This window comes from Protopterus annectens, chromosome 10.part0 (genome assembly GCF_019279795.1).
Source record: "Protopterus annectens isolate FY-2018-M chromosome 10.part0, PAN1.0, whole genome shotgun sequence".
Classification (NCBI taxonomy): domain Eukaryota; kingdom Metazoa; phylum Chordata; order Ceratodontiformes; family Protopteridae; genus Protopterus; species Protopterus annectens.
In genome coordinates this window covers 1,316,074,951-1,316,096,548 of record NC_056744.1, presented here as the reverse complement: position 1 = coordinate 1,316,096,548, position 21,598 = coordinate 1,316,074,951, and the positions used below count along the sequence as shown (strand labels likewise).

Here is a 21,598-nt window from a genome sequence, read left to right as displayed (position 1 = left end):
AACTAAGATGCTTAGAATAGCAGATAAATTTAATCAGGCTGCTAACAAGCAGTAATAAATGCAGCAGAATAAGAGCAGTTGAACACTTAAGAGCACACAGCAAAACAAAATAAGATAATAATAAAGTAGGTAGAACACAGTTACAGTAAGAGCAGCTGAATAGAGTGTAGTTTTTTTTAGTGGAGAGGGAGGAAACAGAAGATGATTCATGATTAAGAAACTAAGGGGGTTGGCCTTACCAAATGCTCTGTCTGAACACAGTAGACAGAGCTGAAAGGATGCAACTGGTAGGAGTGCCTGAAATCAAAGAAGCAAGAGGGCAGACCTTCCCAAATGATCTCACTGTACTCAGCTGAGTGAGCAAATGAGATGGGGCTTGAAGGAGTGTTCAAAGACAAATTTACAGCAGGGGTGGGCAATTCCAAAGCCACCAAGTTTAAGAATACAGCAACACTTGGGCCAAAGAGAACATTGAGTATAATGTTCTCTTTTGCATGTATTTGTCCAGACACATGCACCAGCTGGAATACCCACAGATCCACCTTGCTGAAAGCCTCATTCACATGAAACAAAGCTCATCCTTGTCCATATACAATTTCAACTTGGATCTATGGATGGGAAACAGAAAATTTACCCCATGACTGTCCTTGTACTACTAATGAAGAGAGGCAGGTCCTAAATGATATATCCGATGCATGGGTCCCTCAAATATGGTATGATCCCAGTTATTCTCACTGGGGTAATATATAATTATACACCATGAGATGGGGTAAGACCAATCTCTAACCAAATGGGATAGGTTATCTTTGAGCATAAAAAGGGAAATTTACTAGGCTTGAAATAGCCTGCAAGGTCAGATAATCTAGTACTTACCTATGAACTTGTGAATCAGACAGTGAAGGCCTCAGATGCCTTTCTTGGGGTGTATCTCCAGATTAATTTAGTACCACAAGCCCATTTTGAGGGTGAAAAATACATGCACTATGATGTTATGGCCCCCTTTGATATGCATGGATAAATGCCATCTGTTGTGATGTTTGAGGTGATTATATGGGTGTTGGTAGCCATGGCTGAAGAGGATATCAACATCACTGAGGAAGTTGACCATGAGGAATTAGCCCAAAAGAGTACCACACATTGACATCATAGCTTTTACTAGAACTGTTTGCATATTCTGTCATCTTCCTCAAGTATGTCTTTTTATAATGACCTATGCATAAACTTTTGGTTCTCTGTATAACTCATAAGCTCAGCTGTATAATATCTAATTATGGTCAGCAAAGTTTCCCTAGTACAGTCTGGTATTTCACAAAGACTTTTCAAATCTTTTCTTTTAGACATTGCACCCTACTCTACCCCTTCTAATCCTTTAAATAATTAACAAGAATGGCTGATTGGAGCTATCAAACCACCAACCAATATGCATTTCTTCATTCACCCTATCAGTATGCATTATATTTAGTCAACATTAGAGACACCCCATGACAAAGCCTATTCAAGTCACCTTTCAAGGACCATGCTCTACTTTTCACCACACATAGCTCAATCACTGCAGTTCTTGCCATTTTTGCAACTGCTGACCTTCTGTACAGTGTCTGCCCTGAACTGCTCTAACATACTTCTCAAAAAGGCTGGACGCACTACTCATTTATCCAATAAAGATAGAGAGAAAAATCACAGAAAAAATGCAGGAAAGGAGCCATAGTGACATTCTAGGGAAATGTTTTTAGTCCATTAAAATGGATGCTATATTTAGAACTCAACATTTTTTTGGAAAACAATTTCTGTTGTTCCCTCACTGCATTTAATGGTTCTCTGAGCTAGAAACATTGAGTATGGATACCCAAGAGGAATAATTGCTTTTGACAGTTAGAATTTCACACATTTTTAGGAAACATGTTAAAGTGATGCATATATATATATATATATATATATATATATATATATATACACACACACATACACTTAAAGCATTTGTGTTGCATATTTTAACACATAAATGGAAACGGCATGTGCTGTGTAAAACTATACTCACTAAGACATACTGGTGTGGGTTTCCAACCTTCTAATGTACACGTAATTATAAACTTGTTGTAGTAGCTTTCCCATTTACTTTCATAACCATCGTTGCATATAAACTCAACTCTTCCATCGATTGTAAAATAATAATCTCTGTGCAATATAAATCGTTCAGCAATGTGTCCACTTGCTGTTTCTGGCAAAACACATGATCTTCCTGAAATAGAAGAGAAACATTTTTACTACTTGAAATAATGATAATAAGTTACTACTGCAAGATTTCTAATGTGAGTCAATGGTCCATATTAACAGTTTTTTTAAACCATTTTGAAGTAATATAATAAAAAGTTTCTTCCACACAGAATAGCAACTTATACAGATTATAGTAAATCAGTAAATATGCCATGATATACATGAACTTATAATATAATGAAGAAGGTAGAGGCAAGGCAGATTTAATCAAACAACAAAACCTGATATAAATATATATATTATTATTTTTTTCTCTGATATTTAATAATATTTTAATAATGGATGTTTTTGTGTATATAGTTTAATTTAATATGGTATTTTGTAAGGTATATGTTCTCCCATTTGATTGATTTAATTGCTTGAATTACATTTTAGTTAGAGTGGGTATATAATGATTGTATGTTTGGTTTAGGATCATCTGTTGAAGTCTGTGATAACACTGATGAAAACACATTGGATTTGAAGGGTTAATGGTGTGTTTTCAACTGTGGCTGTTGGAGTAATTTCAATAAACCTTGGAGAGTTACAGTGGTTACAGCTCACCCGAGTGTTCCTTTTAGATTATTATATATGTGTCCATTACTAAGGTTTCTTTCTTATTCCTCTTGTTATTCATTGCACTTTTTGTGTGATGCGCCACATAGCGCAAATAGTGCAAGCGTATAATGGCTGTGTTTATCGGGTTTGCAAGAAGCACGATAAATCACCTATGAGGCAGACAGCCAAAATTAGTAATCGGATACATTCAATTAATGCCATCAGCCATCGTGAAAACCCGGCCTGGAGTAGAGATGGTATGAGGTTCTAGTACAGAGTGTGCAACCTTTGTTTTACTGCTGTGACATTGCAGTTTACAACAATGAAGTGTAACATAGACAACTGTTTCCTCAACATTCTTGTGGCAACAGGTGTAACTGTAGGACTGGCATACACATAGTCCTGGGTTTGAATACACTATATACGATATAAGACTATTTTTACTGATGTTACCAATGTGGCTTGCATTTGTGCACTACTTACCAGCATGCAAACAGGCATAACTCGCATGTATGTACACTTCATTAACCATCACGCAAATCCACTCTTCACTGCGCTATGGAACTGTACATATGATGCTTTCATATTGGTGTTTATTGTCCATTTACTTTGTATGAAATAAAGCTACATGTGGAAACATTACAAATTCAGAGCAGATTCTAAGTATATGTCATATATTCACAATGTATACATGTGTTGTTCCCCCAACCAGTACAGCCCTGGGGGCTCAGTATTTTCTACACACATATATCGACCATACTACAAAGTTTAATATATAATGTTTTGTGCTCCCTCATGGACAGGGCCAATTGGTGGTGCTGACAACCTTGCTCTGCTAAACTCAACCATCCAACTATGCTCAATAAGGGTACTTGTGTTTTTACATAGCAAGGCTTCTACACACCTAGGATACACTCTACAGTCAGGCTACTGGCCTCATATGTATCTATGAATATATGTGCCTATTCAGGCCTCACAACCTGTTGTCTCCCTACATGGCCTGCTGATGTCATCTACCATAAGTTAACCTGCATCTATGTAAAAGTCAGACTTGTTCAGTGGTGCTTGTGTAAAGTACTGAATTTTGTAGTCTGTATTCTTAGATAGGAAGGGGCTCTGTCCTCACTTCAGTCCAGTGTGTGTGTGTGTGTGTGTGTGTGTGTGTGTGTGTGTGTGTGTGTGTGTGTGTGTGTGTGTGTCCAGCTAGAAGAGCAAGTGTGTATCCTGCAGTCACTGTCCCAATCCCATAAATTGGCAGTATTTTGATACTTGCACCTGCCTACACATCTATTTCAGGCATGCCTCCAACCTTCTTCTCTCCAACATGCACTGCTGATGTCATCCACTATAAGTTGACCTGCAAACATGTAAAAGTCAGACTTGTGCCATGGTGCTTGCATATAGTACAGTGTTCTGTAGTCTGTGTACTTAGATAGGTAGGGGTTATGTTCTCACCGCAGTCAACTGTGTGTGTGTGTGTGTGTGTGTGTGTGTGTGTGTGTGTGTGTGTGTGTGTGTGTGTGTGTGTGTGTTTGTGTGTGTGTGTGAGCTATTACTTGACATTACAGAGATTCTTTTACACCAACACTGTTGTCACAATATGCTGAACACACAATGCTAATGTACCACTACATGCTCAACAGACAATGCTGATATAATCAGCTATATCAAATGATTGCATATACAACCATCCCACCAAGGCAGGATCAGACACTGGCCTGCAGCCCAGGCAGACATCACCTTAGGTTCATAGGAGGTTACTTGGCTATTGGTCCTAGAGTCTTTATAAGCATAACTATGTTATACAATTGTTCCCTTGTTGACCAGCTTCTATGGTCTATATTTCCAGTGCATGTGTATTATCAGCACAGACTGCCATTATCCAAGAGGGACATGGGTAAATTTATGGTTACCTGTCCAGTTTTTTAAGTTACACTTAAATAAGGTAATTGAGGAGTTCTGTTTTATCTGAATTGGGAGTTTTTTTCCACGGGATTGGCAATCTCTGGGATACATATCTGTCTCTATAGCATGTCCTGTTAATGTTGCAGGCTAGGTTAAAATCCCTAGAGTGAGTGGATCTTGTCCCATATGACTTGTGGATGTGCAGCATTTCCATTAGGCCAAGGTCTAAGACTGCTCTGTAGGCCAGATACAAGTCACTTCTCAACAGCATATAAGATACAGACTACAGTGACAGGGCCTTCAGTCTGCCCATGTAGGTCTTGTATTCCAGGCCCTGAATTGATTGCAAGAAACCTCTGAGGTCTGTCCAGCTGATGCAAGTGTGTGGTGAGGTGCATACAGAAGGGAGCATTGTACCCTACTAGTGGTCTGATGATGGTTGAGTACAGAGGAGTTATAGCATCCTTAGCTCTGGATGTGATGCCCTTATGTATGAGCTATACAACATAGAAATCCAAGTAACTATGAATTTGGAATCAATTCTCTCACATAAACCAGATATCAAACATGTTGTCAGCACACACACACACTTTACCTCTTGTACATAACAAGCTCACACCACATAAACCCACATACATAGAGGTGCTTGCTAGAAACCTGCCTAAAGATCAGAGGCACATAGTGATTGAAATTAAGGTTGCTATCAATCAGTGTTTCCAAATCTCTCACCACAGGGTTTCATCTAATGGAGGTACTGTTAGCACTGTAATGTGCAGGGACTTCCCCTTGGCTGAAACAGATGATAATGCTTTACTTTGTGTTTATTTGGAGTCTGTGGCTTTGGCACTGATCATCTGTCTGTGTAAGATCTTTCTGTAGTATGTTAACATAATTAGGGGACTCAATGATTGCACCCAGTTTGCAGTCATCTGCAAGCATGGTAATTCACAGGCCATCTATTTTCCCCTGGACATTTGAGAAACATGTTCCAAACAGTTGGAGGCCCAATACAGATCCTTGTGGTACACTAGTGGTAAATGGTCTGCTGCAAGAGGTGGAATCCCCAACTTTGACTGTATATGTTCTGTCAGTGATCCAGTTGGTTACCCATCTAGTGACATTTGGGTTAATTCCTAGCTGTGTGAGTTTATCAATGATGGCTGAGTGGGTAATTGTGTCAAAAGAATTGGCTAAGTCAGAATAGGCTGTATGTAGTGTTTTGCCTTCATCCATGGCTTGGTGACATTCTTGAAGAAGTCTACCAAGTTTTAATAAGCATGATCTACCCTTAATGAAGCCAAATTGTGTCAGGACAAGAGTTTGAAGGTCACCTATGTCTTTGTTGATAAGGTTATGATTATTCTCTCCATGGCCTGTCAGATATGGCTGGTTAGGCTTAGGGGACATATAGTTCCAGGGTCGATTCACTGACCACTTTTGTGCAAGGGAATTGTTGCTGCTGTGATCCACTCTGCTGGGACAAAGCCAGTATTTACACTTTCATTGAACAGAGTGACAACTGTATCCAGTAGGTCCTGTTTCAGACCATTTAGTAGGCAGCCTGGGATGTTATTTAGTCCCATAGAGGCTGTGTTTTTGGCCATGGAGAGTGTGGTTATGAACTGCTCTTTGAAGATACTCAGTAGAGGACTGGTGACAGTATGCTTTGGGGTATGTCTGGAGGGGACGGGGCTGAAGTTTGCTGCAAACTGTCTGGTAGCAGGCTGGCAATGTCTCAAGTTCAGTATGAATGGTACTGTTCACTACTAGTTTGGCACAAAGCTGCCCCTTTACTTTTAGATTTTTTACATAACTAAAGAATGCTTTCTGATTATCTTTAGCTAGGGATCTTAGCTTAGCTATGTACTTGGCTTTAGAGGACTTTACAAGATAGCTAATTTGCTTGTTCAAGCTGTGGATGGTATTCTTCCTCTGACTTCAACAATTGGCAAGCTGTGGAGGGAGTCTTTCCTCTGCTGAGTCATAGGTTCATAGGTTCATAGGTTCATACTAGGCTATCTGCCCAAGGGCATTTATAAGCCTAGCCCATAGTTATGTGGCTTTCGCCACCCCTTTAGTTTGAATAAAAACTATGCCTATCATTTTGCTGTGCCTCTGTCAAGCAGTGACACTGAAGTAATCCCTGGGGTATATCTGCGATCTCCCATCCATTGGTCAAGATTCCTCTTGAACAAGGCCAGCGAGGTGCTCTGCCTCACATGTACCGGGATTTTCTTCCACAGCATAGGGAGTCTCTGGGTGATGAATCTGTCCCTCCAGCATGTTCTATTTATAACCGTGTCAAGGTTTAAGTCTCCTTGTGGTTCTGAGGGATCTAGATTTTTTGAGGTGAAGCATATTCATCAAATCTGGGTTTGACATGGCCTTATATGTCAGGCACAGGTCACCTCTGAGCAAGCTGTATGAGACTGAATAGAGCTGGAGTTCTTTCAGTCGGGCAGCATAAGACATATTTTTGAGACCCTTTATCCTTTTGGTGAGGAACTTTTGGGGCCTTTCAAGCTGCAGCAGGTGTCTGGTCAGATACATTCCGAACGGGGCATTGTACTCAATCATAGGTCTAATGAGTGATGAGTACAGGGGGACGATGACCTCCCTTGATCTAGATGTGAATCCCTTCATGATCAGGTGGGCGATATAGAAGGTTTTCCTAACTACTTTAGCAACATGAGTGTCAAACGAAAGGCTACTGTCAACTTGGGTCCCCAGATCCCTGATGACTTTTTCTGTGCTCAGTTCCCTCTTGTTCTTAGACATTACTTTCTTCCACTTGTTGGATACCCTATTTATTCCTGATGCCCACCAGGGTGGCTTGTTTTTCTATGAGGACCTTGTTTTGATCTGTTCAGGTTCAGCTGACTCTATACATTTGTATAGGTGTTTATACAGGCCATTTATGTACACCTCTATATAACAGTCATTGTTGACAGTGGTTGCAGGGGGTTTGCAACTATTTATGGCATCACTTAGGAGGCTACAGTTTGCTTTGGAGAAATGTTTCATCCTTTCTGCTCTATAGGGGATGTCAGGTATGATTGTGAATTTGAACGAGACTGAATTCTTATCTGACCTGACTGGGGGGTAGGGGACACACATGGGTTAGTGGAGGAACTCCCTGTGTTAGTGAGTACTATGTCTAGGACATTTGACCCTCGTGTGGGGGTGCAGACTATCTGTTACAGAGCTTGTGTATTAACAAAGTCCAGGAACCTTAGAACAAGCATGTCTGTGCTCATATATGACTCCCAACTGATGGAAGGATAGTTGAAATCACACATGACCAAGGTGTTTAGCTGTATAGTGAATGACTCAAGTAGGTCCAAGTAGGCAGAGTGGTACTCATGGTTCATGGTGGGGGACCTGTAGCTAACAATGATATGAAGAGGGTTTTACCTACAGTTACTTGGACTTGTACTATAGAGTTGTACTGTTTGACCAGTCTTAAGGTTTATTTGTCTTTAATGAAGATGCATACACCTCTGCCATTGATTCTTTCATGCTCATTTTGATGTCTGAATGTGTGGAAGGCATTGTAGCCTTGCATGGCCAGGGGGCTGTCTGTGGTCTTGAACCATGCCTGTGTGGCTGCACAGACACGGGCATCTTCCAAGGTAAGGAGTGCTTTCAGTGAGTGAAGTTTCTGATTTACGCTCTTTACATTAAGCAGTATAGCCTTCAGTTTCTCGCTACTGGATTCTTTTACATTGGTAATTTAGTTGTTTGGACATTGCCTAAAAAGGCCACTTTGGGGGAGGCAAGTACCTTTTCCAGTAACTGAAAGCCAAGAGGCAACAAGTGAAGAGCATCTCTGGTAAAGCAGTATGCTCTTTGGACCATATCTTCCTAGGCTGACAGATACTGGATTGACAATAGAAGCTAAATCAATTGTTGAAGTCAATCATGTTTTGTTTATATTGAGGCATCATCCTGGGTGAAGGTGGAATGCTGCATAGGGCTAGGGCATACCTGCCTGGGCCAGATAATCTGACAGCTCAGTCATGTTTCTCTTCATATAATACAGTGAGGTACATCTCCAGTCATTCACTGCAACATGGACTATGACAGAGTCATAACAGTACTTGTTGTTAAGAGACTTGAGTGCGTGCATGATCTGATGGACCCTGTCACCTGACAGGCAGCTAATTGTGACCTTCTCTGTGTCCAGGCTGGTAAGGGGGAATATCTGTGTGTCTCACTATGGAGTCGCTTACAGGTAAGACATTTGGTTTTGAGGTGCTTTGCCTTGGGGGCTTATTGGCTGAGAAATTGTTCTGTGTATTATTACATGTAGTGGCTTATGTTGGGTCTACAGTGTGTGCAGTAGGTTTGCACTTGGGAGGTCTCTTTTCTTCAGGTAGGGTTCTAGCGAGTACCTCCTCACATGTGGGTTTATGTGTTGTAAGCTTGTTATGTGCAAGAGGTGAAGTGTGTGTGCTGACAATGTTTGATATCTGGTTTGCTGTTATGTGGGAGAATTAATTCTAAATTCATAGTATAGCTACAGCTGTCACATGTATTAGTTTGTTTTAGCAGTAACTAGTTGTCAGTATACATGAGGCAATTGCCACATTGCCTCAGGATGCCCACCTAAATCTGGCTGCCTGGAGAAATGGTGGAAACTGTTTGTCCACTATGGAAAGTATATACTTTAGTAACTAGTGGAGAGTGGGCTAGATGGATCAGGTTTTGGTGTAAGACTAACAAAATGTGTCTATTCTATGAAGGTCTAGGGGTAGAACATGTATCAGTGTTTCAGAATGCACAACTGAGTTGCTTTCAGGGCAGCAGTGCAAACTCTGAGCAGCTCCAGTAAAATGAGTGCAAACCCAGCTAAACACGACACTGGAATACAAAGTTAAACAATTTTAAAGATGTAAACAAAGGGAAAGGCAACAAGCCTTATTCCAGCAATCTCCAACTCGGATGAGTTCTTGGCTGCATACTTCTGTCACAGGGGTGCAGGGAATCTTCTTAGTGTAAGAGGGCTGGTGTTAGTGCTCAGAAGATAGCAAATAGTCTAGACACAGCAAGCCTGAATTGAGCCTATTATATAAAACGTAGAAGTACTAGAAATTCAAAGTTCAGAAAATTGCAATCGGAAAAGCAGAAAAAAAAAACATTTTAAATAAAGCAGAAATTCGGTAGAATACTCAAAGAGTGTAGATAACAAACCTTCCTAGTGTGAAATAAGTGGTCTGGAACCCAAGTGCTTAAACCAGAACTAAGACACTTTTAGAATAACAGATACAATAAGCCTTCAACCAGCAATTCCCAGCTTAGAAGGGTGTAGGCTATCCTGTCCTGCCACAAGAGTCTACACTACAAAGGTTTCTAATGTAAAATAGCTGGTTTGGAGACCAAGTGCTTAAACCATAAGAAAGACACTTAGAACAGCAGGCACAATAAGCATTCAACCAGCAATTCTCAGCTCAGAAGGGCACAGGCTACAGTCTCCACCCACAAGAGTATGCACTGCAAACCTTCTTAATGTAAGACATCTGGCCTGAAACCCAAGTGCTTAAACCAATAGTAATAGGCATAGAATAACAGTTACAATTTAATGTGATACCAGACAGATGACACTGACATGTGTATTAATTTACCCACATACATCATGTTTTAGTTAGTAGGCTTTGTGTTATCTTGATGAGAAAACCCTGTGGTCTGTCCAGCTGCTGCATGTGTCTGATGAGGTTCATGTAAAAGGGAGCATTATACTATATTAATTTTCTGATTAGTTTGACTACAGTCCTGTCATACAATCCTGATATCTGAATGTGATGGCATGTCTTATGATGTGTACCATATGCATGTACTGGAAAACATTAAAGAGAAAAGTTATAAAGTAATGACACACATTGCAGTTCCTGACATCACAGCCCTTACAAGAGAATACACTAGAAAGTACTGGCATGATGATGCTATCCACTGTATAATTTGGCAAGGCAAATTTAACTGATAGGTACAATTATCAGTTCAACAACCCAAATTCAGATATACAAGGCACTAATGTAGGTATGCACCCTGTGCATCAAACACAAAGCTTTTGTATCCCTTAATCCAAAAGAGAGAAAACAGGGATATAGCACAGTTATCACCACTTGCACATGGTGCTGGGGGGATGGCAGGAGGCCTAGGCTGCCAGAAAAGGCCAGTGAGTGAGTGTGTGTGAGGAAGAAAGGGAAGCAGGCAGAGTGTGTGTGTGTCTGTAGCAGTCCTCCACGTGAAAGTGGTGTGTGATAGTCTGCATGAACACAGCAAAGCTCAGTGCTAGCTCTACATCTTGGTATATTTGACAGGTGTGAAACATGCATGGTAGAGTTGGCAGCTCATATCTGTTGCCCCAACCACCAGAAGTGGCTCTGCCAGGAGTTGCACTGGCACCACCATGCCCAAAGTCAAATGCAGTGCTGCTTCCTGAGCATGACTAATGTCTGCTTGACATGCTCCCTTCACGGGAATGCCCAGGACTACCACCCCATGTCCTGCCACATCTGGATGTGGACAGCACACACATTGATGGACCAGTGGAAGTACTGCCCCTATGAGAGCATGATCAGGCATGGCCACATTGGCTATCAGCAGATGTTGTGGCTGAGTTCCACCCATGAGGATGCCATTCCCCTCCCAACAGATATTCCATCACAGACACTGCTTGTTCAATGACAGACACCCCTCAGTCCATCACAGACACCCATCATTCCAATGTGTCATTCATCCAATTGAGTGAACTGGTGACATGGTGGAGGCAGTCATGCATGTCAGACTGTGCCACATCCACAACCCTGAGCATTTGTCTGCAGCACTTTTCTGAATGTGCTTCCATGACAGCCTATTGAGCTATATGTTGAGTGAGACAGGAAGAGACACCTGCATCAGGTGGAGGAAGGACAGCAGGTACCTTCCGAGTACCCCTGTCAACCCTCCTGCATGGCACCTCATCAATACTTTGGCTAAGGCCAGACTCAACAGGCACTGAAGCTGCAGTAGCCACACTTCCCTGCTCAGTGTGCTCACCCTCCACCTGTCCTACATCTGTGGGCACAGTGGACTGGGTAGGTGTAGGCCTACTGGATGTGTCTGGGAGAAAAAGAATGGGGTGACAGATTAAACATCTTCACCCCCTGACTGTGCCTCAGTTTTCCCACCACAGGTTCATAGGTTGGTACTAGGCTATCTGCCCTAGGGCCTATACAAGCCTAGCCATAAAAATTCCCTGGCTATTTCTTCCCACAATATTTACTTCCCTGGAACCCTGTCTAGCAGGGCAACTGACATGATCCCTGGGGTGAATTTCCTGTCTCCCATCAAGGTTCCTTTTGAAGAGGGCCAAAGAGGCGCTCAGCTTGACATGTATGGGCAGTCTATTCCAGAGTCTGGGGAGTCTCTGGGTCAGGGACATATCCCTCCAGCATGTTTTGTTCATTGTGATGACAAGGTTTAGATCCCTGGAGCATGTGGCTCTGAGGGACTGGGATTTCTTTAAGAGTAGCATGTCCAACAGCTCTGGGTTTGACATGGCCTTGTATGTTAAGCAGAGATTGCCTCTGAGTAGATGATATGCGACAGAGTATAGCTGGAGTTTTTTTAGATGGTCAGCATAGGGTATCTGCTTTAGGCCTGCGATTCTTTTAGTGAGGCACTTCTGTAGCCTTTCCATTTGTTGCAGATGTCTTGAGAGGTGCATACCAAATGGGGCATTGTATTCTATAATGGGTCTAATGAGGGATGAGTACAGTGGGACAATGACCTCCTTTTTTCTGGATGAAAAGCCCTTAGTGATGAGGTGTGCCACACAGAAAGATTTCCTGACTGTTGTGGTGATGTGGTTATTGAAGGTGACACCACTGTCCACCTGTGTTCCTAAGTCTCTTATCACACTTTCGGTGTTTAGTGTACTGCCACCTATGTGGTAATTCACGGGTACATGTTTTTTTCCCATTCCCATTTCTTGGCATTGAGCTTGGGCTCTGGCACCAAGCATCTGTTTCTTTAAGGCCCTTTTGTAGAATATCCACATCATTTGGGGATTCAATAATGGCTCCCAGTCTGCAGTCATCTGCGAACTTTGTTAGCCTAAGTCCCTTAGTGTTGGCCTGTACTTCAGAGAAGTCCCAGGACTGAACCCTAAGGTACTCCACTTGTCACTTGTCTGGAGCTGGTTTTGGAGTCGGCTACTTTTACAGTCTGGGTTCTGTCAGTAAGCCAGTTGGCAACCCATCGAGTGACATAGGGATTAATGCCCAGCTTAGTAAATTTATCTATGATTCCAGAATGTGGGATGGTGTCAAAGGCCTTGGTGAGGTCCCGATAGGCTGTGTGGATGGCCTTACCCTTGTCCACAGCTCTGTGGACTGATTTGAAGAAGTCGGTCAGGTTCAGAAGACAAGATCGGCCCTTCACAAACCCAAATTGGGTGGGGTCTAGTGTTTAAACGTTGTCAATGTTTTTGTTTATAAGTTCCATGAAAATACGTTCCATAGCCTTGCAGATCAGGCTCATTAGACTGATGGGGTGGTAGTTCTCAGGATCCATAGTGGATCCCCACTTGTGTAGTGGGATAACTATAGCTGTGCGCCACTCAGTGGGCATGAAGCCTGAGGAAAGGCTATGATTAAACATGACACTTAGGTGAGGTGCCAGTTAATTTTGTAGTTTATGTAGTACACAGCCCGGGATGTTGTCTGGTCCCATGGATGCTGTATTCTTAGCTTTGGAGAGTGTAGTTTTAACTTGTGTGGCCGTTATTACCAGAAGTTGGCAATCTTTTGGTATTGAGATGGGCCTTTTAGGGGGTGAGAGGGGGGTGAAGTTGGCACTGAATTGATCTGCCAGGATATTGGCAATATCCTTGGGATCAGTATATTTAATGCCATTCTGCTGTAGCTCAGAGCAGATCTGAACATTGCCATTTAGATTCTTGACATATCTATAGAATGCCTTGTAGTTGTCTCTGGAATTTTTGGCAATTTTATTTTTGTAACTAGCTTTGGAGGATTTTATGAGGGATCTCAGCTTCTTACTGAGGCTGGTAAGGGAGTTTTTTGCATCCTGGGATTTTCCTCTTTTCTGTAACAGTTTCTTCCTTTTGTTGTAAGGTTTGTTTATGGCAGGGGACCACCAGATTCGCTTCCTTTTTTGGAAGAGGTCGTCTTGGTTCTATATGGGATGGCATGATTCATGCACAAGTGGATGTGTTCATACAGTACCTTAGTGTAGGATTCAGCAGTTGAACTTTCAGTTCCCATCTGCATGGGTGTCATGAAGTTTGTCACTTCTGACTTGAGTAGCATGAAGTTGGCTTTGGAGAAGTTTTTTATGGAAGTTTCCTTACTGGGGGCTAGGGGAGGGATGTGGATGTCAAGGGTGATTAGCTTATGGTCAGACCTGTCCAATGAGGGGGTGACCATAGGTGTGGAGCATTGATTTGCCATGTTGGTAATGACCAGGTCTAGGATATTGGAGCCCCTGGTGGGAGTATGGATTAGTTGATCCAGGGCATTGGAATTTATGAATTCCAAGAACCATTGGGCAAAGGTGTTGGTACGCGAGTAGTTTTCCCAGTTAATGGCAGGGTAGTTGAAATCACCCAGTATTAGGGTGTTTGGTTGTAGTGTCTGATGATAAACTAACAGCAGGTGGCACAGGGCCCACACTCCCACTATGATGATCACCTGTGCTAAAAAGGGAGAAACACAGGCAGAAATTAATACCTGCACTACTATGGTGCAATATATGCTAATTAACTGATAGTGCTGCCACTAATCCAGACAGTATAGCATTACACACAACAGTCCTAAAATAACACATTATGATATGTCTATAAATTGATCTGCAGTACTGAAATAACTTTATTTGGATTGCCATCTGTAAGAGGCATATGTCGCTGGATTCCTGATGGTCCTGAAATAAGTTAAGCAAGAGGTAAGGACAACATCATCATATTTAACAGTAAGACAGGGGGTACTACATGTATTCCTATATATCTGCATGTTCAACAAGAACGTGGCTGACAACTCCAAACTGAGCTTATCACAGTACCAATCTTCAATCCCTCACAAAAAAGACATATGAGACAGAACTAAATTTTATTTCAGTTGTTTTACTATACAACAGTATTCAACTGGTCATATAACAAAGCCTACCTGGAAGCTCTACCTGGGACTGAGAAGGAGTAGCACCCATGTTTATGACATCTTGTGGACTACTCTGCTGTAAGTTGTCCTGTTGTAGAAGATTTGGCAGGAATTCCTCATTGGGGGTGAGAGATGGTTTTGCAGCAGACCCACCCTCAGTTGCCCTCTGGTCTCGGGCAACAGCAGCTGCACACCTCCATGCAGAGGTTATCATGTCAGTGGCACACCTGCTTATAAGTCTGGCTTTGGCTGCCTATGGAATTTATGTTATCAACAATCTGCTGGCATATTGGAACAACCCCTTGCAAGAAGAAAAACCCCATGTAGATGCAGTGCATCAACAATTATAGTATTTTGTACCACACTGAAGGGGGTCTCCACCTCAATGACACTTTCTGTCCTAAAAGACAACAAAATGATAATACACGTAAGTATCATATAACTACAAAGCAACTGTTACCAGATAAAACAATTAAGGTAGACAGTCAGTAGTACCCACTGGAAAACATTTTTTTACTGTGTATGTCATACATTGATTTTTTCACATTTCAACTAATTCTCCATTTTTTATATTATGTATATATATATATATATATATATATATTGAAGGGGGACTGCACTATGCAGTTTCAAATAGTTTTACATGTATATCCAAATTATGAAGTATGATAGTTGGTATGGTGTCTCTAAAATATGGCTAGATGGTACTGATTTCCAATAGAACTGTATAAAATACTTACAAATGGTTTTGCCACAGCAACGCATTAGTGCACTCTGCTCACCATTATGCAATTATGCTTTAAAGAAAGAAATGGGGAAGGCAGGAAAGTGGTGAAATTTGGTGCAGGCAGGAGGAAGAACAAAGTGAAAGGAGGGCAGAAATGTGCAGGATGAATGCAGGAAAGAATCACAACTATCCATTTCTTCAGGAATAAAACATGAATATAGATGCAAAAATTTAGCTGAATTTGGACTGTCACCTACAGAGCGAGGAGTGACTTTAACACAATCTGTTGTATAGGGAATTGGACCAAATCATGTGTGTCATGAAGACATGTGTGTGAAATGGAGAGATATGTATAGGATATATATTTTTTTTGGGGGGGGCAGGTGTCCATTTCTTTTTTAAGAGAGAGGGGAATATTGGGGAAGGGAGGTAGGAATGTCTGGGTGAGGTGAGTTGGGCAGGTGAGGAAGCAATTGCAGACAGACAATACAAACAAGACAACAGACAAAGATGGTGAAGGGCATGAGCTTGGTGAACACAATGGCTGGGGAGAGCTTGGTAAATCCAGGTCTGAAGCACACCGAGGCAGTCAACAGTGAGAATCTAGTCCTTTTCCAGTGGACTGTCATTACTGTCACTTCACTGTGCCACTGGTGGCATTGCCCAATGTCTGTGTCTCCTTCGTGTGCTCTGCATGAGGATGGAGAGCAGGTGCTCCATCCAGCTTAGGCATGCACCCACAATGCGGAGTACAATCCTACGCACCATCCCTGACAGTTCCTGTTGGGTGATAAACTCACCAGTTCCACCACTGCTCCTGGAGGAAGCCATAGGCTTCTCTTGCAAGGCAAAACTACCTGAGGGGCAGGGTAGTGCAGGGGCAGCAGAGGGGGTGCCACCAGGTTGTGCACCAGAATTACTGTGCAGCAGTGCTGTTGCCAGTGGAGTTGGGGCAGGCAGATCTCATGGGACAGGCCTACCCCTCTGTGCTGTGGGAAAATCAAAAAATTAAAAATTAAAAGAGAGAATATTAGTAACTTCATATGTGACATACAAAGCATTGATACAATTATTTGACTATCTTCTGTTACCTTTACTTTTAACACTGCAAACTCCTAACAAGTTTCTTCCTTACTTTTAAGACTACCCAGTTCATAACAGAGGCACACTATAGTACAGATTGCATCCATCAATCCTTGATGTGTGCATGTATTGCACATATGTGTGTTCCAATTATACAATTTACAGAAGGCCATTTGTACCACTGGTATAGAGGTATGAAGTTACATTTCAATAATGATGAAAACCTATTTTATATTTGGAAGTGTGTTTTTTTGCACTCACAACCAATGACTACTCTCAAATACTGTACTGTTCTTTTTTCATACAGACTACTGCATGCATATGTTCCTTTTACAGTCTAAAGATGCATGTTCATTGTTATTTGAGAATATGGCACCATTGCTTTGAACTATAAACTAAGGCATGCATAGTTTCTTTTAGAGTTGAGATACACATGCTTGATTCAATACAACTTTATTAAATACCATCTAAGTGGTCCTTAACTTTAATGCTACTAAATTACTATCTAAATTATTCTATCTATCCTCAAACCTTTTTTCCAATTTTGCACATGGGGTTGGGGTACCACTTCAACAGTGACAATCATCTTGAGCCAAGGTTTACACCAGCAGGTGTCTAGCCCTGCAGTGGTACTATACACATCTATACACATGTACTGTATGTGCTATACAAATTATTATTATTAAAATACTATTTAGACAATACTGTTCTCATGCATACATGTGGCATGGGACCTGACTTTTGAGGCTTGCTGTACAGCAGCTGTAGAAAAAGCAGAACAGAACACCATTATGAATACCAGTCTTGACTTTATTCAGCTTTTAACTCTTACAATTACTCACTGAAATTGATACTTACACATCTGTGGGGTGTCCTCTGTACTAAATTCCCTGATCAAGTGGTCAAGGGTATTCCGCTTCCTCCTCTGGAGGTCATTGAATTAATGTCTGCATTGCTCACCAGTGTGGAGAATACCTGTAGCACTAGCTAAAACCCTGGCATTACCATTCCAGGCTTCATACTTGTATTCTGAGCCTGAATATTCCCGCTGCAGCAACCAGGGCCCATGCTCCTTAACTAGGAGTCCAAAAATAATTTTGGACTCCTGGGCACCCCACCTCTGCCCCTGAAAGTGCATACCCTTGCCAGCAGCTCCTGACATGCCTGCTATAGCTCAAGCTCAATGTATAATGACCATTTCTCACCAATTGTATTTTATATGCTCATCTCTGCAGTTAGTCTGCCAGGGCTAATTCTGCACCAGAAGTGTAAGCCATCTGGTTTCAGTGAGGGTTGTTTTACTTCTTTGAAGCTCTATGTTTAACTATTAACCTGGGGGTTTATCCCTTGTCTTATAGTACTTGTATCTGTGTATTTATTTGTGCTCAGTATCAGAGCTGTTTGGCTGGCTGTGACTGATCTGCAATCATCTGGACATACAAGCTAACATAATTAGAATTTTTTAGCACTTGCATGGTTTCAGTGATACTTAACAAAACTGTACTGTGCTTTATTTATTTGTTTCATTGAATATTAATCAAATATTGTGGTTTATGTCTCTCTGTAGTTTGTTTCTGTCCCTTCCCTCTCTAGTGTTGTTGTAGTCTTAAACTTGGTGGCTTTGGAATTGAACACCCCTACTGTAAATCTGTGTTTGGACACTCCTTCTGGACCCATCTCATTTGCTTACTCAATTGAGTACAGTGAGGTCATTTAGAAAGGACTACCCCCTTGCTTCTTTGATTTCAGATATTCCTACCAGTCCAATCTCCTCAGCTCCATCTACTGTGTACAGAGAGAACATTTGGGAAGGACAACCCCATAGTCTCTTAATCTTGCTCTGTTTCCCACTCTCCACATAATAAAAAAATGTTTAGACTATTCAGTTGCTCTTACTATTTTCTACCTACTTTATTACCTTATTTTTCTGTTCTGTGTGCTCTTGAGTGTTCAAGTGCTCTTATTCTGCATTCATTACTGCTTGTTAGTAGCCTGATTAAATTTGTCTGCTGTTCTAAGTATCTCAGTTTTGGTTTTAGCACTTGTGCTTCAGGCCAGTTATTTTACATTTAGGGTTTTTAATGTCTACACTTTTGTGTACAAACCCTTATCAAATCCTGCTATCCATATGTCTGCCAAGTATTCAGAACATTATGTCTGGATAATTCCCATCAGTTTCTCCTGCCAGCCTGGTTGACATGGGCATACTGAGACAGTGTAGCAACTGCCTCATGCTCACGGACAGTCCTCTCCTCCTAGCACATAATTCTTCTACTTGCGAGAAATGCATCTACATCAGTAAGCTGAAATCCATGGTCTCTCATGCCACATTTAGTACTCCTAACAAACAGGAGATTGCCAGCACAAACACCACACCACCCACACACAAAGCCAAACATAATACATACCCAGCTATGCAGTGGTCATCAATAAAAACTTACCTAAACAACAGAGACTGCAAAAACACACTCACAAACATTCCACACACAACACCAATCTCATTACACACAGTAGACAACACACCAGTTTCTCACAAACACAGCCTATTGGGCATAAAAATAAACCGACACAGCCCATAAGGCATAACAATAAACCAAACATACTAGTCATTGGTGACTCAGTAGTGAGACACACCGATGTCCCCCTCATAAAGTTCAACAACGAGAAGGTCACCGTCAGTTGTCAAGTGCCAGAATTCACCACATCACGCACACACTAAAGTCTCTCCACAATGACTCTATCATTGCCCATGTTGGTGTGAATAACTTGAAACTTGAAATGTACCTCCCTGGACTACATGAAGAGAGACATGATTGAGCTCTCACAGTATGTGTGACAGGGAGGCATGACCCTAGACCTAAGGAGCATCCTACCTTCACCAAGAATGATAGCACAATACCAACAAAAAATAATTGCCTTCAATAATTGGCTTAGTTTCTGGTGTCTTTCTAAGGGGACCCAGTATCTGTCTGCCTGGGATGACATGGTCAACAGGCCTCAATGCTTTGCCAGAGATGGCATCCACCGGTCACCCCTGGGGTTCTGGATCTTGGCCAAGGCTCTTGCCTCTCCCATTGTGCCTTTTTTAGGCCATCCTTCCAAAATAAAAGATCTGTCAAAAAGAAAACTGAAGGTCATGCTGTTTAATGCTAGGAACCTTAACCTGAAACTGCACTCACTGGAGGCTCTCCTCACACTGGAAGATGCCGATGTCTGTGCAGTCACAAAAACATGGTTCAGGGTTGCGGAGACCACCCCTGCTTTACTAGGCTATACCTCTTTCCACAATTTCTGACCACAAAATGAGGTCAGAAATACTAACGGTGGAAGAGTCTGTGTCTTCATTAAGAACAGGCACTCCTCCAGACTGGTTTGCCAGCATAAAACCTTGGAATTACTCCAGGTGGAACTGACAGTTGGCAAGACATCCATCCAAGTTATAGCCAGCTATAGACCCCCATCCATGACTCAGGACACCCACTCCTCCTACCTAGACCTACTTGACTCCATCAAGATACCCCTTAACACCCTGATCCTTGGTGACTTCAACTACCCTACCATAGACTAGGTGAACTATTTCTGCACTAATGTACTCACCCAACAATTCCTTGACTTCATCATTTCTAATGCACTAGACCAGCTCGTCTCATCCCCAGAAGTGTAGCTAACATTCTGGACTTGGTTCTCACCAACATGGATGACTGCTGCAACACTCCCATAGTATGTTCTTTCCTGCTAAGATCAGATCATCAGTCTGTCTCATTCTAAGTTTCTACCCCACCCAACTCCTCCCCAACCGTAACAAGGCTAAAAAACTTCTCAAAAGCTGACTACAACCTCCTAAGGGAGGGTATCAGTAGCTTCACACCACCGCCCCCCTCAGAGGATGCAGAAAACTATGCTGAACAGTATGCCAATGTAGTATACAAGCACCTGTACAACTGCATGGACTCAGCCATACCCAAAAGAACTAAAACCTGCTTCTCAAGGAAACACAAACCTGTCTGTTGGACATCCTCTAGCAGCAGGCTTTACAACAAAAGGAAGAAACGGTTGTCCAAGGGTAAAAAGGAACAAATTCCAAATTGGAAAAACTTCCTCCTCAGCCTCAGCAAGCAAATTAGATCACTAGTAAAAACCTCCAAAGCCAGTTATGAGTTGAAACTCACCTCTGAAACAAAGGGAAACCACAAGTCCTTCTTCAGTTATGTCAGGAACCTCCACGGCAAATCCCAAGTTTGTTCCAAATTAGTATTTAATGGTACCACTTACACTGATCCTGTTGACTTAGCCAACCTGCTAGCTGATAGGTTCAGCGCAAAGTTCAACCCCCCTATCCCCCCCAAGGCCCATTCAATGGTGACAGACCTAGGTACTCAGGTTGACAACAATCTTACATTCCACCATCATGTGGCAGCAGTGGTCAGAAAAGCCTTTTACTTGGTTCATCTCATAAGTAAAGGGATTGCATCCAGAAAAAAGGAGGTTATTACCTCTCTATACTCCTCCCTCATTAGGCATTTGGTATGCACCTCTCCAAACACCTGCATCAACTAGAAAGGCCACAGAAATACCTCACAAAGAAAATCCATGGCGTCCAAACTCTGTCCTATGCGGACAGGCTCAAATCACTATCACTCTGCTTGGTATGATGCAGATTGCACAGAGGTGATCTGTGTCTCACCAAGGCAGTATCAGACCCTGACCTATTAGAGATGCTCATTATCTGTAAGTCTAACTCCTCATGCATTACCCACTCAATAGGCCTAAATCTAATATACAAGATCAACAAAACCTGCTGGAGAAACAGGTTTGTCTCCCAGAGACTGCCTCATCTCTGGAATAGACTTCCCATACATGTCAAGCAGAGTACCTTGCTGACTATTTTCAAGCACAACCTTGATGAGTGGATTGGAAA

The 21,598-nt window shown here is 42.0% G+C and overlaps 1 protein-coding gene across 1 annotated transcript in view; it reads right to left on the bottom strand.

Annotated features, from left to right (window-relative positions):
* The window catches only part of LOC122814271 (coagulation factor XIII B chain-like), a 573,198-nt gene extending 558,099 nt beyond the window's left edge, over positions 1-15,099 (bottom strand). Inside the window, exons 1-2 of the mRNA XM_044086864.1 lie at positions 14,880-15,099; positions 2,036-2,236 (exon numbers count right to left, since the gene is read on the bottom strand). Coding sequence (XP_043942799.1) covers positions 2,036-2,236; positions 14,880-15,084 — 406 coding nt within the window. The 5' untranslated portion in view covers positions 15,085-15,099. The remainder of the gene's footprint in view (positions 1-2,035; positions 2,237-14,879) is intronic.
* Between the last annotated feature and the right edge of the window lie 6,499 nt (positions 15,100-21,598).